At 36.4% G+C, this 19,263-nt stretch overlaps 1 protein-coding gene across 2 annotated transcripts; it reads right to left on the reverse strand.

The window, feature by feature from the left end:
* Window positions 1–1,219: 1,219 nt before the first annotated feature.
* Window positions 1,220–18,698, reverse strand: ELP3_1 (Elongator subunit). 2 transcript variants are annotated; one of them, XM_051217529.1, is made up of 15 exons: window positions 18,670–18,698; window positions 14,965–15,048; window positions 14,826–14,928; window positions 14,683–14,773; window positions 14,586–14,633; window positions 14,456–14,526; window positions 14,348–14,411; window positions 14,233–14,301; window positions 14,033–14,187; window positions 10,375–10,455; window positions 10,245–10,325; window positions 8,514–8,834; window positions 6,429–6,585; window positions 4,271–4,555; window positions 1,220–2,214 (listed from the first exon to the last, which is right to left on the reverse strand). In XM_051217529.1, exons 2-15 carry the CDS (start codon window positions 14,981–14,983, stop codon window positions 2,059–2,061), a joined length of 1,701 nt encoding a protein of 566 aa, XP_051064943.1. In that variant the 5' UTR covers window positions 14,984–15,048; window positions 18,670–18,698; the 3' UTR covers window positions 1,220–2,058. The 2 variants fall into 2 exon arrangements, with proteins under 2 accessions (XP_051064943.1, XP_051064944.1); XM_051217530.1 differs by lacking the exon at window positions 18,670–18,698 and having other exon boundaries at window positions 1,942–2,214; window positions 10,245–10,455; window positions 14,586–14,773; window positions 14,965–15,049.
* Window positions 18,699–19,263: the final 565 nt, after the last annotated feature.

Here is a 19,263-nt window from a genome sequence, read left to right on the forward strand (position 1 = left end):
ATTCTTAGTCTGTAAAGCGTCTCCGATGGACTAATTTGCACTTTGAAGTTTTAAAGGTAAGTCCTTTGTTGTCTGCCCAACCATGAAGTGGAGTCAGATTCTCCTGAGGTGTCAGATCGTCCTCTTGGTTTCAGACCACACGTCAGAGTTCCACATCATCAGCGGAAAGTAATTAACCTGTTTGCTGTGGGGCATCGTTTATATAGATCAAGAGATGAAGAGGTCCCAGTGCTGAACCCTGAGGGACCCAACTAGGACAACCCATAGCCCGAGAGAAAGTGAAGTTAATCCCGACTTTAAAATGTCGATTTTTTAGATATGAGTTCATTAACTAAAAGTGATTTAATACCTAATCGTTTGAGATTACTAATAAAACCTGTATGATTGAGCCTATCAAAAGCTTTTGAAAAGTCAAGATATATGACATCCATCTCCCCCCTGCGACCAAGAATGGTTGTTCATCTGTCTACCGTGGTCGGTAGGTTGGTTACACAAGAATAGCATCTTCTGAAACCATGTTGTTGTGGTGAAAAGAAATCTATGGATGGTAAGTTTTCGTGTGGACCGTCGCATTTCAGGTACTCCATAAGTTTTGAGGGTAATGGGAGGAGTGCTAATGGGCGGTAGTTTGAAGGTTAGCTGCGCCAAACTTCTTCGAAAATCGGTGTGTTGTCAGCCAGCTTCCAGTTTTCTGGTAATTTGCCTCGGCTTAACGAATGTGAGAACACCACACTAGGCGGTGTTGACAAGATTGAAGCTGTTTCATTCAATATAGTAGAATGGACTACATTCGGACCAGAAGTGCAGTTTCTGGTACACCAAGTCAGCGCTCAGGTCCACTTCTGAGGGTCCTGTTGAGTTGCAAGTGAATCTCTTTCATATAAATGTACACATGAAATATGAGAGTTGATTGTGTGAAATGGACGTTGCCGATAATGACTATGAATGTTTGGTGTGACTGCGTGTTTGCGATCAAATATCACAGCAGTAAAAAATTTACCGACATACAAGTGATGGAGCCTTTTCCCACTTGGGTTAACTAGAAACATGTCTGTTGAAATGTTGCATGCATCTTTATTTCAATAGTCGCTTGTCGGCTTCAAGTGTAGTTAGTAGTACAAGTAACATCAATAAGATCAAAGCTGTATTTCAACTAAGTACCCCGTCAGTATATTAAGATGCTGTATAAAATAAGGCATAAATATATATTAGCAGATAGGGGATATTAGTCATATATGGGAAGCAGATCATCCACAAGTAATCCGGATATATCCAACTTACACAATGAACCAATTGCAAATGTTATGTCGTTTTATAAGGAAGTCGTAAGATATATTTCCAGTTCGGATTTTCATTTAGTTGAAACTCTAAATGCTAATACAGAAATCATGTGTATTCTGATCAATACTCCATATAACACATACAGTGCAGTGATTTTGACGGCAAATGAGTAATGTGTACTCAAACGAAACGACCAAGAAAAGAGAAAGACATTCAGTACTTAGCTATTTGTAAGAGAGAACTGATGTGTATTGGAGTTACATCTGTGATGAATGGTACTGATATGATAAATGCCTGTATAAACCTTCACCGATATGACATTATTGAAGCTTAGCTCATTTAGTAAACCAATTTCATTTGTTCGTTATGGTGACAACGAAATATCCACATAATCAGCATCAAACCAAGAATTCATCCACATTCATTGATTATATTGTTGTTTTCAATCCAAATTCAATTGGTCACACAGGAACTTATACCAAAAATGAGATATTAAAACCTGTCATTTATGACACTGTATTAACTGTTGCCATCATTATACCTAGTATAAGTGTTTTGTACGTACAGGTACCAACTAACTATCAAATTATCACCAATGATCGTTCGTAAAGTCTAATCATGCTCAGAAGCCTTTTCTAAAAATACAAATCGAATCGATCATAAATTAGTAATAAATGATTATTAGAGGGTGATTATTGGGAGTAGAAAAAATGTACATAAAATCAATGGGGGGGATGAAATATCGTCAGTGTATGTCAAGTTAGTTAAAAATGTGCATTATAAAAACTTGATCATATATGGACCTTCCAATTCATAACCCAATTTTCGATAGTAGTTTCTAGTCCCCACACCGGATATAACTGCAATCTTCAATGAACCATGTTCATATTTAGCTATACGTTCTGCTTCTTCCATTAGTAAAGTTCCAAAACCCTAAAATAGAACCAGTTGGAGGGGCAGCACATTGATCAACATTGTCAAGGAAGTATAACGGAAAATAAAAGGAATAGAATCTTAAAATTGACTCATTAAATGTTGATAGGGTTCAGCCATCTAGAGATTGTTGACTGAATGTCGAATGTTTTGTTCACCAAACACAACACCATTAAAAACTAATCCTATTGACTATCCACACTTTAAATTACTGAATAAGGAAGTGGATGGAAACGAGCAATGTGCATGTCCAAATTAATACAGTATATCGACTCAGTATATAGAGGTAGATATGAGCTATATCACTACTAAAAACCAAAACAGACAAGCTCTTCAATCATTTCAGAACCTCAAAACTGGGTGAAAACAACTAAGCAACTTAATTGCATTTGTTGGTTGCAGCAGTTTAATCAGTTAACGGAGTAAATAACATACATTACATTGAATTTTCGATAAATTCACATCAAAATACTACTTATTTCAGCATATTCAAATATATCTACTAATCAGTCAAGCAAACAATGAATAACTCAGTTTATTTTGAATTAGCGGTTGTATCCATTGCGAAAACCCGTGACAATTGTCAGTAGGGCATATTTACAACTCTTAGGAAGCTAATGCCCGCTATGGGATTCAAACACAGGTGGTAAGGCTTCACTATTCCAGACGTTACAATTCATCTGTTGAGGGAGTGAATAACGTCATGTAGGTCTGAGCTATTAACAATTGATTGGTCACGTAGCAGTGCTCAATGTTATGTTTGTCCTAGTCTTCAGCACTGATCGAATTCTCGTGATCAATTTATAAACCAAGGCGTTTGCAGAAATAACTATGTCTATATGTCATAGTGAAATGAATACTTGGCAAACGAAGTACAAACACATTACAATTGACACGAGATGATTCGATCACTGGAAGGCAACCTGACGGTCGCAAAACTAACTTCCCGAAATGTCGAGTAGTATAAAAAAGATGATAAATTGAACGAACCTGAAAAATCAGACAATCTTTCTATCAATCAAGATTATCTATCGTAAACTGAGCCAGAATAATAGAAGACGGATGTGAAATGGAAACAGACAATAGACCTCAGTTTACATAGATCTCGAAATTTCGTTTAGAGAACGCAATCACACACATTCGGTGACCGCCCTACCATCCCCCAACCCAACGGGCAAACTGAGCGTTTTGTAAATACCTTCAATCGAGCTCTCATCAAGTCAAAAAAGGAGGGCACGACGGAGGAGGTCATTTAGAATTTCCTGAGAGCATACAAAATAACCCCGAATCCAGCCCGGACCAACGGTGTTTCCGTTGCTGAGTTAATGTTCGGAAGGAAGATTCGGACTTCATTTGATTACATGTAATCACAAAGAAGAAGACGGGAGAATAGAATTGATCGTCAGTTTCCTGATGGGTTACCAGTGCACGTAAAAAACTTTCGACATTGGGGACCTTCATGGATAGATGGCGTGATTGTAAGAAAAGTTGGTGGCGTCATGTGTGAGATTGATGTACGAGGTAGACACCTGACGCAACATGTAAACCATATCTATAACAGACGACTAAATTCAAACAAAGAACTTCCTAGCTCGAAACTCCAACTAGATTATTTATTTGATAGTTAACTTGGAGTATGACAACTACATTACTTATGAGTAACTAGAAGTGAGTTGCACAATTCTCTTGTATTTCGTTGATTAATTGTTAACAAATCAGTTATCGATTGCTCAATATATTACTCATTCATCCAACCACATTGATTGGTCAGTTTTCTATCTGTCTGCACTGATACTGCCGTTCTTGCTGAGTTAAAAACGATGAATGTGAGTTTTAGCCAGGTGAACGACTGTTTTTTGTAGAACAATATATCCAAGGAGAAGCCATGACAGTTTGTGACTTACCGAATCCAGATGCTCAACTTCGGTGGACTTGACAAGGTATTTACGAGAAATTTCTAACTTTAGAATGCTATTAGTATTGTTATTACTACTGTTATTAATACACAGAAAAGCATTTCTATTCCGATATATAATTAAATTACACTTAAACTTACTTGGTGTTGAAACTTTGTGGGATCCCTAGCAGCCACTGGAACAGCACTACCATATACATGTAATTCACGTACAATGGAACAACGAGGATCTTTATTACCTTGAACATCGTCATCATCATCACCATTATTAATACGTTTTGTAGCGATTAATTCTGGTCTAAATGTTTGCAGTGAACACTTTCTTAAACGTAATAAACCGATCAGTATGTCTTGATATGGATCCTCGTAGGCTAAAAATGTCTCCCAACCACCATTTGCAACATAATCTCTACGAACAAGTTCAACCTGTATTGAATGAATGGAAGTACGTTCCGAAGCGAAAAAAAGCAGAAGAAGAAACATGTTGAAGAACTTGAAGATGAACAGAACGAAACAACAAACAAACAAACAACCCAAGGCATTCATTGGAATCATTTAACGGAATATACTCATCCAGACATAAAATACGAAACATTAGTTCAGTGAACAGCGTCATGTTCGTCCAGTTGATTTTCAAAGCTATAGAACTATACATATGTAATCAGTTGAATAAAACACATCACAGTATCTGGTACAAACCTAGGAGCAACACTAGTACATCGGTCAAAATCGCTTGCATTTCAAACCAAAATATAGTTAGGAAAATAATGGAAATTGTGAGAATAAAGTTTGACAAGAATAAATAAATCGGACCAATGATTAGTGTAAAACTGTATAAAATTTTTTACATCTAACTAAAGAATGACTGAAATTATCCTCAACGTTTTCAATCTTTAATAAAGGTATTATAAACAATAGATCCAACTACTTCTCCGTTCATTCAGTGAGTAAATCTCAAATATCAGAATGCAGTGTTTATCAAAGATTTCATTCCACAAGTCTATCTGCTAAAAGCAAGTTAGTTTAGTTTATTGAAGCATTTAAGATGAAAAAAGCAAATACGATGGCAGTTGAAGCCTGAAATGGGATTTCTACTATGTAACAACCAACCAATAAATCAATGAGAAAATTATAGAAAGTGTTGAAGATAATCCACTCATCGAACAATGAAAACATATTGGATAACCGCAGACTAAATAAAAAATAAAGAATGAATATATTTAAGTCACTGCGACTGACTGTCAGCAACCTAATTTAAATTTGCCAACAGTTGATTACAATTATAACGCTAGCCTGAAGCATACATTCTGCGTTTCTGTAAAAATGCTCTGAACAATAGCTAATGACTTTACACAATGACCCAATATATTTCAGTCTGGCTACCAAACTAGCGTTTTCTAAACTACTTCGAATACTGGCTACCACTAAAGAGTGACTGTACATGTTTAACACGTTGTCTAGTCACTTTGATCGGTGAATGCCCAAACCCTCATCAACCAGTTCGCCCACCCTAACAAGTAAACTACACCAAACCTCACCATTACTCAGTTATTTCATCACATATACTGATTAGAGAGTTGAGGACAGGAGTGCGTATAGAGATGTAATTCACATAGCAAAAATGTACTAAAATAAGGTTTACCTACAAACAAACAGAGAATGAATTAAATGACAAGGGATAATATGGTAGTTAAAATATAAAATAATAATTTTGTAAATCATCTGGTGCCGTTTTCATTCCATTCCGGAAATTTACTATGCTGTAACTTTTTAACTTTGTGTTCTTCCATATTCAATTGGTACTTCTGGTATGTTTTGTCGGTTTCTTCCTATCACACTCTTTCCTTTCTATATTTAGCAATGGTAAGTAAATCCGTTATTGTACCATGTGTAACCGTAATTCAACAATTAAATGTTATTGGTTCAAACTCCTAATTACAGGTGTTAAGGCTCTGAACGCCGTGCTCCAATCAAGCAGTCCTTACTTACAAACTGTTGTATAAAATCGAGTACATAAGGACATTTGCTTGATACCACCATGAATATTATCCAGATAATAAGATACTAAATTGATCGCAACTATTATATAAGAGGGTGTTCAAACTATCTGAAAGAACTGTGTAAAAACAGTGACCAACTGAATAATAACTTCTGATATCTATGTATCATTGTATATCATCAAATCACAAGTGTTCTACACAATAGCAACGACAGAAGACTGAATTGCAATATAAAGAGCAGAAAATATAAATAGAAATCTGGTAGAAACGTTGGTTTTATTTTTTTAGAACTCACATACCTGATATGGTTTTACACGTGAATGTATTTCTTGTATGCCGACTTCACGTGTTCGAACATCACGACAACTAGCACCTAGTTCTTCCATTCGAGCTAATACAAGTTCACGTAAGTTACCATGTTCCACACCACTAGTTACTAATGGCATAGGAATATCTCTAAAAGTTATTGTGAAAAAAATAAACTGCGTTATCAGGAATGCAGGATCCTAATGCAGTAAAAACTGATGCACTGAATCAAATAATATCATATCTGACCGTAACTGCTATCTTGGCGTGGTAGTCTGACTTGCACACCGTGATGAATCAGTCGAGCTATATTGTGGCTAGAGCACTTGTTACATTCCTTCCTATCATACTAGACAGTTCAGTTGCGGAGCGACAAAACTAAAGGGAAAAAGCTGAAGTTCCGAGGGCGAAGTCGTACTGACGACTATACAAGATTGTGACGACAGGAGTGTTCCACTCAGATAACCAAAACTGTGGAGTTGTTGCCTTTTCATAACGGAAAGAGAGGGTTAGGGAACATCAACTCTAAAAGTAAACCACCCCACTTCGATTCACGGATTCCCATCACTGGCGATCAGCAATCCTTCCGGGACAATTATAGTCCAATACACTCACTAAGCGTTCTTAATTAGGATACGCCAAGTTTCACAAGCAGAGAGCAGAAGTGCTCCCGCAGATGCATTGTAAATCTAACCTTTTATGTATTGACTAAATTTATGAAGGCGCCAACGATGGCTTAGATTAGTATGAGACATAATGACATTCTCTGTAGACAGGTTGATTTCATCTGACAAGCTGAAACACCATACACAAAAGTACCCAAGTATACGAACTTTTCGATTATTTCTAACAGCTCACCACGAAGAGTGAATGTCGAGACAGAATCCTGCCAGTCTTGTAAAATCGCTTTGCGTTTATAATGAACAATTCAGGAGTAAATCAACGTAAACGTTACGTTCCAGATATCTAAACTGAATCACATACTTCGAATCACGCACAAACCTAATTTGGACAGAAGGTCGTTTCGTCCTGGTATGGGGCTCCTCAGAAGTGTGTATCTACAACCACGTCGTGGATGAAACCGAAGACTTTGCAGGTCTGGTGACGAGTGCTTAACCTTTAGATCACAGAGTCGGCATCCAGTGATTTACATTTATAGCTTTAATCAACTCGAGATATTGTGAAAATATCTCACAATGTCAATGGCAAGTATCTAACAACCGAGTTGGTTGGACTCAACTAGTTTAAACTTAAATAGATTAAACCTGTTATTTAAAAATGGGTCGACATTTTATTGGTCACTTGAGTGTGAATTCCATATAAAACAGGAAAACAAAATTGTTAAATTATACCATTACTAAGGACTTGTGAACACATTCATTTATACCTTGATGATGACTGACGGAGATTAGAAGAAAGGTGGAAAGTAAATTTTGTCCAACTTTAAACTAACCATATGCAAATGTGCACCGATCGAAGTTGAAATCAATATTATCATAGTCATTTGTAAGGGTTTGTATTTTTTCACTATTGGCGTTAAAGACTGCAAATAATTAGTCTCTATTGATGTATGTGCATCCGAAATGGATTGTCTCAATATTGTTAGTTAATCACAAGTTTCTTGTGAAGTTGGGTAAAAAGTAACAGTGAAATCGAGGGTGTACCTTTTTTCACATTTATGACTCGTCAAATGGGTTCGCTCGTATCTCAATGATACTCGAACTTAGTAGACTTTGCTTTAAATCCCGACCCCTTATCAATTGAGCTATTGAGTTCAGATAATCACCGACATGTTCAAACGGTAAGAATAATATTTGTAACGATCCATATTTTCCCATAATTAAAAATTCAGTACAATTCAATAATGTAATAAAACTTGTAACTGTAGTCTCAGTGTGAATATCAATACTGGAACGTACGTATATTCAGATATCCGACAAGTCCTAAATAGGACGAAACGAGCATTTAGGATTTCACTACAAGCTGCTATCCAACCTTAATTTTAAAAAAGTTATACTAGTTTTACCCATGAAACAAATAAATGAGTGAAATTTCATCAATACATATATATGATCTACCTTTGAATACGATAAATTCTAGTCCATGGTGGGACTAACGCTAATATTCGAGCAATCAAATCAATCAGCATACCGGGTGGATAACTTTTATATCGACCAGTACGCCATAATTCATATAAACCTGTACCACGTATAACAAGTGTTGGATAAATTTTTAATCCATCTGAACGAAAAGCTGGATTTTCAAAATATTCAGCAAATTGTGCTAAATCACGTTCCCAGCCAACATTTGGTAAATCAGGCATCATATGTGAAACAACTTTAAATCCAGCATCTTTAGATAAATGAAATGATTCACAAACAGCTTTAACAGTATGACCTCTAGTATATAAAACAAAAAGAAAGGAATTCTACATATAGTTTTTTGTTGTTGTTGTTGTTGATTAGATAACAACTTCAAGGGGGGAATTTTGTGAAAATAAATCTGAAAAACATTCTTAGAATTATAAATTGAAAGTAGTTGAAAAGTTACCGACTTAAAAGACAAATAATCATTGCCATTATCATAAGATTTAACAAACAAAACAAACTTCGAAAGCCCCTTTGTTTCCCCCCCCATGAAATGAATAACTAATGAGTAAGTGGTGTAAATTTGGTGGTTAAATTAAGTTTGTTTGTTTTTAAAAAAGAAAAATTTCGCTCCGAATTTATTTGTAAATTACGCACGAAATAATTGTGAGGAGAGTTTTTCTTTTAAAAATTGTAATCTATTGACTAAAAGGACAAATCCCCAATTTGATCGATATAATTTAGTCACTGGATAGAACTGGAAAGGAAGGCCCTGGACAGAGTGGGTTGGAGAATGCTGGTCGGTGGCCTATGCTCCATTAGGAGTAATAGGAGTAAGTAAGTAAGTAAGTAATTCAGTCATTAAACAAGCCAGACAATCTATGACATTGATCATAAACACATGAGTTATAACCATAATATGTGTAGGATTCTAATAAAACGCAGTTTTAAAAATTTTTAATTATCTCAATTGTGAAAAAATATATTTAATTCAGTAAAGTGTAACAATTGATGACAGTGGCAATGTATTTAAATGCATCGTTGTTACAAATATATTGACACAAAAGTACAATTATGAAACCTGAATTAAGAGTTTCCGTAGCACACTTACCTCAAATTAGTTCGTTTATTTGTTAATATTTAAACACTTAAACATTGGCACAAGTAGGCATCAAACAGATATGCGCCACATAAATCATTCGATTTGTGTGAGGGCTGGAATACTATCCGTGTGACCGAACCGAAGCAGGTGGTTTTCTTAGGCGGCCACACCCGGAGCCTTTGACCCAAAGGTCTAATACACAAAGCAGTACAGCAACTTTAGGAAATGCAGCTCAATGGTAGCCGGTGACGAACAACAGGTTCATACGCCATTTGTCCCCTCAAGATCCTGGAGCCCATGTGCACCATAGGTTTGAAATCAGGATTTTCTAACCCCTCTAGGTGGATCCTCCATATCCACCAACCCGGTTAAAGCGCTGGACATCCGCTTTTCGTCCCCCTCCCCCAACCTCGTAAGCAACACTCTCTCCGCGAAAATGCAGTAAGTTGGACTTCCCTGGTAGTGGCTACAATTAGTTTAACTAACTACATAATATAACCGATTGATATAGTTGTGTAAAATAAAGGAAAATTATTTTTCGAAAGAGTTTACAACGAAAATTATTATTTAAAAAAACAAGTTGAGTATTTTTACTTTCATAGGCAGATTAAAATTCTCACCTATTTGTATCTCTGGCAACATCTTCATAAACACTTTGAACACCAATCTCTAACCGTGTACAACCATAACGTAACATTTCACTAAAATGAAATAAATTATCCAACGGATGAATACTGGTTTGTAACTTACCTTAAATGTTTTTTTAAACAATAATCTGGACGTGTTTCAATGGTGATTCCAACACATTTTGTTCTACTTCGTTCAGAATAACTAATAGATAAAAATATAGTGATCATTTATTACGTGAGATTAATCTAAAGTATGAATAATTGTAAATGAAAGTTTTCTTATTAATACTAAAAAGTACCTGATGGCTTTAATTTAATTCTCTTCAACTGGTTAATTCAAGGAAAGATTGATTGCTTACTAGACTATAAGTTATACATTGTTTGTGTGCTAGACAAAGTAGACAGGAAGGGTTTGAAACTCACGCAATCAACCAGCGGTTCAGACTGGAATGCTTTAACCACTAAGAGACTGTTTTACTAAGATTTCACAGTACTTCAAAAATCCGCGTCGATGATAATACAGTAAGCATATAATGCTTAGCTTTCTTTTAGATTATGTTATAGTTAAACAAATGTAATAAATTAGATGACCTAAATGGAGTTATTTATTTAGATAATGAAATGAACAAATAATTAGAATTTAAACAAAATATGATTGGAATGGGGTTCCCATAGGGCTTTGAAAAAGCATGTCATATAGTGAATAGGGAGCTGGAGGTATGAACTCGTAAGAAACCTCTCCCCTTATACAACTCAAGTTCAATGGAAATCTAGATACTGATATCCTACACGATAGACTGAACAGAGAGATTAAAATGGTTTTTTGTACACTTGATTTTTGTTTGTCATTTTACGATTTTCAAAGCACTGCTCACGTTTTGTAGAGCAACTAAGTGAGTAATGCTGAGATTAGGGACAGTGTACTAAGAGATTGCTTTGATTGTGAATTTTCATGCACTGAGTTGGTAGAAACAAGTGTTATGTATACCCACGCGTCAGCTTTCTTAATGGGTGACGTTGGCTGGTGTAGGAGTAAGTTGGAAAAAGAACAAGGGTGGTCAAACCACAATGAACCATAAGTTTATGAAGTATTTATTTATTTTAACACATAGATATTGGTACAAGGAGGCACCAAATACATATGCGCCACATAGATCTCATTTGATATGTGTGAGGGCTGTGATACTGCCTGAGTGCCCAAACCGAATCATGTGTTTTTCTTAGGGGCCCACACCCGAAGTCTTCGACCTGAAGGTCTGATCCACAAGACAGTGGAGCAACGTAAGGAGATGCAGCCCCATAGTAGCCGGTGACCAACTATTGGTTCATACGCCATTTGTTCCTTCAGGATACTGGAGCTCATGTGCACCATTAGTTTGGAATCAGGGTTTTCCAACTCCCCTAAGTGGAATCTCCATGTCCACCAACCCGGCTAAAGCGCCGGGCATTCCCTTTTCGTCCTCTCACTTTGTAAACAACACCCCCGCCACAAGAAGGCAGTGAGTAGGACTTCCCTGGTAGAGGCTATATACGCGTGGCCATGTGAGAGCATTTCGAGAGGTAGAGCGGACCCTCCCCACCAAGGCATTTGGGGGCGTTTATGAAGTCAGTGGTTGCAGGTTTAAGTCACATTAGTAGATGCAAACGATCTGGATGAGGTCTTCATATTTGTCGTAACCAATAGTTGGGAACATTAGTTGGCATGTTTTATAACCAATTACATCCTTGTAGATGCATTTACCAATTATCATCCTCTAGATATTAAGTCCCAGCGTTTCTTTATATACAAATTTTTATTGTCTTATCAAATTGTATTCTTAATGTTTAATCTTTCTTATTATGATTGTTCTCACATTGCTTCGACTATGTTTCTATTTTTCTTATTAATTTCCTTTTAATCGTATTAATGTGGTTTAAGAACTTGGACTAATGGAAATTCGCGCCTGGCTCTACGTTGATTATGAGTGACTGAATGGATGTCCAGATAAAAGAATAGATTACCCGGTTTCTGCACTTAGATTGTTAATTACTTATTTAGCTACTCATTCTCGTTTCTAGACAAGGGTTGCTATCTTGTCCGAAGTTATAGTAATTTGATTCAAAAACTATATCCTTCGTATTCAAAAGAAGTTTGAAATATGCCGTTTCGTTTTTTCGATCAGGGAACCGTAACAGATGATCGTATTGATTTTTTCCTCCTTTTGTTTGTAATATAACGGGAGAATAAAAATCTTTTCTGTTTGTCACGTTTTACTACCATTATAGGATCGGTGACGGATATTTATGGTGCCACCTGCGTAACTATTCTTCCTCAACTGTATGTTTAAGATCATTAATTGCACAGTATTACGTGCTTTCAGTGATCAAGTTCATTTAACTCAGGTTTCAAACTACTTATGTTGAAATCTTGGTTCGCATTATCACTCTGTTTTTATGATTATTAGCATAAGTTACACAATCGTGACTTTCAATACTTAATAACATTAATGCAAAGTATGTGAAAAACTATGGAGTTATGTATTTGGACTCAAACCACGCTTTTAGTAGGAAGACTAGTAACCAACCCAGTTCCCTTAACCGAAGAAAGTAGAATGGAGTTCAGACAAAATGGTGGTGTGTTCAAGAATATCAATACCTGATCAACAGAAACAAGTAGTTATGAAAAATAAACAATATATTTGTAATATCCCAATGAGTAGAAAGATCAAATTTTCTGATGTTTCGCGACTTAGTGTAAGCCACTTCTTCAGAGAAAGAAATAATCAAGTCAAAATCAATCCAAGTCTAAAGAGTACAACGGAACAACTAGAATATTATGTTATGGTTATCTATTCTCTGAAGAAGTAGCTTACACTAGGTCACGAAACGTCAGAAAATCCATCTTTCCTACTCATCGGGATATTACAAACATATTGTTTATTTATAACAATCTACCCAATGCTCAATTTATTCGGAATCATTAAGTCAAACCTTGGTAATGATACCTACAAATAGTTATAATGTTGTGTAGTTTCATAACAAGAAATTTAAAAACAAAGTCCACGTAATGTATGTATATGAGGAAATTGATCACATCTAATACTGAGGTTGATACTATCATTAAGTATCCAAACCTTGATGGATAAAAATACATTTTGATTCGAGTTGTTATGAACAAAGATTAAATTCCTAAACCACACTTAAACAAAATACTTAGTTCCCTCTCAGTAGTATATAATAGTATATATAGTCCTATATTCATTATTTAAACTATCATCTAGGTACGACAATCATATGCTTCTAAAGAATTGCACTAGATTTTAAGAAGAATTTATGGCTTAAGTTGTTAAACAACTTTTTAGAATAATCCCCACAATATTACAAGTTATCGTACTCTCAATTAAATGATAACTGAAGTTGTTAAACATTGATCACTGGTAATAAATATATCTTCTGTTATATCCCAATAAGTAGAAAAACTATATTTAAAACTGTTAGTGTAATTCGGTTATTTATTTACTATGAAGAAGTGGCTTGCATTGTCACGAAACGTTGGGAATACGATTTTTCTACTTATTTGGATATAACAAGAAATACATTTATTATTAACTTTCTACTCAATGCTCAATTTATTTGAAACTATCAAGTCCAACCTTGGGATTCATAACTACATTGATCTAAACTTCTAGATTCAGAGGGAATCTCTAATCATGGAACAAAGAGGATTATTCACTTAAATCCATATAGTTGATAACGTAGATTTTATAAAAATAGTGTCAGGGTATGTGAGTTATACCTACATAACAGCCTCGTCAACGTTTTGGCTTGTATGTCCAGATAGTGCATCGTGTAAGCTTCTAATGAAATAATCCCGATAGTCTTCAGAAAGACACATAAACGTTCCCCCCATAACAATAAATTCGACCTTATCACATGTATGTCCGAGTTGTTGAAGCTAGAATTATAAATGAAATGTGTAAGCGTGATCACGAAAAATTACTTGTTCAATTCGATGCCGTGTTTGAATAAAGGGATTGTAACGAGCTCGAATAGCACGCATGGAAGTGGGCTAATAATAACATTGGTGAGTTATGTGGTCTAAGCTACGAAATTACCTCATATCCAGTATAAGATTGTGTGGAGTATTCAAAATCAGAATCTGGTCCGCCTGGACAATAGCTGTAGATAAGAGGATAAAATGTAAAGAAATTTTAAGCACCTACACACAAACATTCCCGGTCACAGCTATATGAGGACATCGATGAGGTTTACACATAACTGCTATAACTACAATCTACAACAAAATGATTATAGGAATAGGCAATTTAATAAAATATATATACACTTAATTACCCCACTAGCTGATCTAACTGGTTTCGCTTTCAGATGTGGCAACAGCACCTAGACAGTGTATTTGGCAAACATTCATCATCAACGAAAATTAACTTACATGTCTATGTTCTGTTGGTACAGCTGCGATTAAATCAACCAGACGTGGTTGTGAGGCTAAGCCATATTTACTAGATATTGCTGACTTCAGTCTATTCAAATTAAGAATAAATTATTACTAACAAGACTTAAACAGTTACTTACTTATTTAAATCAACATCACGTTTCTCTTCAATAGATTTTAAAAGGTGTGAGATTATTTCACTCACGGTTAAAATCATGAGTTCCTCTTTGGTGGCATTTGGTACTTTGGGACAAACATTACAAAAGCTATAAAAATTACTTTTACGAGCTTTAGCCATATTGTTTACTGAGAACTCAGGGAACTACGGTTCAGCCTTTTGATTCTTCGTTAAACACTTATCATCTGGGTACAAAAAATAAAGTGGGACTCAGTATAAGGTAAACTTTACGTTGGAGGTAAATAACAATATAGTTAACTTTGAATAAGACAAATATAGTAAACACCACTAAATTTATCAAGTCTATACTGAAGTAGTCACGACGAACATGGGAACTGAATCAAAACTTAGATGTTAACTATAAACAGAATCCGAGTATGTTAGTGTCAAGATGAATCAAGAATATGACTCCGTAAATTATTTATATTTTTAATTGAAGTGGTTAGTTCATTGATGTTGTAAACTATATACATAAACTAAATTAATAATTAGTTGCAACTACTGTTAGCTAAATGTACCCAGATTTGATTACTAACCAGTTGAGTAAATCATACGATCTATCCATAACATTGTAGTTTTTATATAATTTTCAGAATTAGTGGTGAATTTGCAGTTGATGCATAATAAACTCTCCATTCGCACTTTTACCCCTCTACACCGAGGTGGGTCAGTTTTTGTTTACTTGAACAGGGCAAGTAACCCGTTGTGTACATAGGATATAACAAATAGCCATGCTACTTTCTTATCACAGAACAATAGAGAAAATGCAATAATTTGAAGCATGACAATCAAGGAAATCTGAAAACTCATAGTGCAGTGGAAACTGATGGAAATAAATGTCATATAAGACTATTAGTCCAAAAGTCGATCTTGAGGTTTGACCTCAATCAGGAATTCAGAGTGAAGATCGATCACTGACACAACAGCATCGTTTAATTAATATCAAATCAGCCGAACAAAACAGTGGTTCAAAAGCTTCTGCTTACCTCAGGAATACGATGACAATTAAGGATATCAAATAAGTCAATTTCATCTTGTTAAAAGTCTACACTGATTTCAATTTTTATAAAGTGGTCCATTCGTCTGTAAAAGTGTTACGTGAGTAGTTGCTGGTTTTTAATACCCATCACAATCATCTAAATTTACTCAATGACTCTGATGGCAACTATTTTAGATGAATGTGGACAACCAGACTGCCTGTTCCCCGTTGAGGAAGGAATGCAATGCGGCATTGAATTAGTTGTAGTATATCACAGTTCAGAATGTGTAGCAGATGATTTTCTCATAAGTAAACTTAAGTCCTGGTGTAAAAAGTGTAAAAGCCTTGTAGTAGGCGACTTTAATGCACCGTATATAAACTGGGTTAACTTAGAAGTAGGGTCATCGATAACGTCGTTCGATTGCAAACTGTTAGAAACTTCGATTGGGTTAGGTTTATGCCAACATATTAGAAACCCCACAAGATATGACTTAAGAAATTCTTCTTCTCTTTTAGATTAAGTCTTCGCATACGGTGATGACGTTGGTCAAACAACTGTCCTCCCACCACTAGGGAGAAGTGACCATGCAGTCATCGTATTCAAATTCATGGCTGAGATTGCCTGTCAAACAGTTGCGCCGGCCCGTCCTAATATATGGACGGCAGATATGGAGGCAATCAACTCCGCAGCGTCGGCTGAAAACTGAGAAATTGACTCAAGGGCATCAGTACAAGACATATGGACTCTTTTCAGGCAGTTATACAAACGGGTAACTTAACCATACATACCCTGGACAGTTCCAAAGAAGAAGGGACACGGCCAAACCTGGATAAACCGGGATATTCGACGTTTACCAAGACAAAAGAAGAAATGTTGGGATGTTGCCATCCGCCTTGGTACAGCAGGTACGATGGAACGCGACAGATCGATAAGAAACAAGTGTATAACAAAAATTCGGGAAGCTCAGAGAAAATATGAAATGCAGTTGGCACATTCTGCACTCAAGCAGCCCAAGAGAGTATTCTCGTACATAAACTACAGTACAAGGATGAATCATTAGATTCCTAACCTAATTAAAGAAGGGAGTGAATCCGAAATGATAGAGGAAGATCAGGAAAAAGCAGAGGCTATGACTGATTATTTTGGGCCAGTTTTCACTCAGGAACCTCCTCTAGACAAAAAACCAGACCAAAATAAAGAGTCAACAAACCACCTGCCCACCGTGGACTTCGATGAAGACGATGTGCTTAAGGCTCTTAGCACCTTAAACATGAAAAAGTCAACAGGATCAGATGAACTACACCCCAAAATCTTGAGACATATTGCCCAATATATCGCGGCCACACTGACTGTGATATTCAATATGTCACTTGGCCAAGGTGTGTTACCTATGGACTGGAAGGACGCAATCGTCACTCCCATATATAAAACAGGACCAAGACAAGTTCCATCGAACCAAAGACCTGTAAGCCTCACCAGTGTTGTAGTTAAAATATTGGAAAGAATAGTCAAACGGACAATAATGGCATTTATGGAAACCAATAACTTACTAAACATAGAACAACATGGTTTTAGAAAGGGTCTGTCTTGTACAACAAACCTTCTTATAGCAAAGGAGTTTCGGATAAAGGCGCTAGACAACGGAAACTCAGTGGATGTTGTCTACATAGACTTCAGTAAGGCTTTTGACAAGGTGCCAACTAATAGACTTCTACTGAAGTTGGAAAACCTTGGTATTGTCGGACTTCTTTCAAAATGGATCAAGGATTTTCTAGTAGGTCGTAGACAGAAAGTAAGAATAAATTCCAAGTGCTCTATTTGGAGACCAGTACTTAGTGGAGTACCTTAAGGTTCCGTCCCAGGTCTTTTACTTTTTATAATGCATGTTAATGATCTTCCAAGTATAGTAGTCTCCAATGTTATTATACGCTGATGGTGTAAAGATCTGGCGAGTAATAACTGGAGACAGACGCATGTGCCCTTCAGGTAGACTTAAATAATATGATGGACTGGTCTAAAGAGTGGCTGATGCCTATCGACGATGCAGTGTGTCTACATGTACTTTGGGGATTCAAAGGTTAATAGGTACAACATAGGGGAAGTGCCGTTACCTGTGGTCCGGTCACATGAGGATCTAGGGGTAACAATGAGTCATGATCCTAAGACGACGGCCCATTGACGGGAGGTCGCAGCCAAGGGGTTTCGAACCCTTCGGGGTTTAAAACAGACATTCACTAAGTTATATACTACCATGTTCACCATGGAACCCGTTGCCCGAAGCAGTGGTGTCCGCACCTTCAATTGACTCCCTCATGAGAAGACTGGACATTCACAGAAGCATACTAGAAAAGGAATAACATAGGCCGCAGGCCTTCTGTTCTTACTGCACAAATTTGAATCTGAATGATGCATCCAAACACCTATGCAGTGCTTTAATAAATCGAGCTTAGTTCAAATACGACAACTTTCGATATACTATACGATCACCCGCCGATCCCAAATTTTGTCTACACAGTTTATCAGGTATGGAGAAAGGGTGACCATTAGTTCCTCAATATGCGACGGGAGAACGTAAAAATTTTCCCACGTTAAAGCCTTATAACTTATAAATTGGCGGAAGATGAGATATATGTGCATACCAGGAAAGTTTCCAAACGATTTAGCACAGTATTTTAGTCTGTTCGACGAGTAAATTCAGCGAAATTTTAAAATACACGAACTGAAAGTTATAGACATAGTCGGAAGATAACGTTGAGTAAGCCTATTTGTTTTTAACTACACTTAAATCTTAGGTGGATAAAAGCCTAATAAAACACAATACAATACCATTCACGACAAAATGTAGCGTACGTTTTAAAGGATTGTCTAATGCTAATCAGCAATTTAAAATGGTCCAGATGATATTTAAAAATGAGTCAACCCGAGTATCTTACACATCTAAGATAGGTGAATTATGCATTCTTCAAGCTGGAAACAAAGTTGAATATAAACGACAGTCAAGAAGCAAACGCTTTCGTCAATTATATTATGATAATATGTCATCATTTAACAGTTGAATTCATGAGTCCATTAAAGCTAGATGACATTGAAAAACGTGGAAGCATTGGATCGCCGTTTCGTCCTGCTATGGGACTCCCCAGCACTGCGCATCCATGATCCCACACGTAGGACTCAAACCCAGGACCTTCGGTCCGGTGCGCGAATGCTTAATTTCTAGACCACTGGGAAGGCATCAAATGGTTTTAATTTAAAACTTCAACCAATCCACGGCATTGGGTCACCGTCCACCATTGTTTTCAGTGAGTAACTGCCCCACAACACGTAGGCAATTTCCTACTGGTGTAATTCGAGACTATCTTCTAGGCTGTCGAGCACAGAGTCTTAGCTTGGCCAAAGTCGAAAGAAGGAGGGAAATGGAAA

This window comes from Schistosoma haematobium, chromosome 5 (assembly GCF_000699445.3).
Source record: "Schistosoma haematobium chromosome 5, whole genome shotgun sequence".
In the NCBI taxonomy this organism is placed as follows: Eukaryota; Metazoa; Platyhelminthes; class Trematoda; order Strigeidida; family Schistosomatidae; genus Schistosoma; species Schistosoma haematobium.

Bases quoted from the DNA above. Each gene is read 5' to 3' on its own strand.
- ELP3_1 (XM_051217529.1), bottom strand. The intron at 14,527-14,585 runs GTAATTAAGTGT...ATTTTGTTGTAG, and splicing joins CAGTTAGATCAGCTAGTGGG to ATTGTAGTTATAGCAGTTAT. The intron at 14,412-14,455 runs GTAGGTGCTTAA...TCTTATCTACAG, and splicing joins GTGACCGGGAATGTTTGTGT to CTATTGTCCAGGCGGACCAG.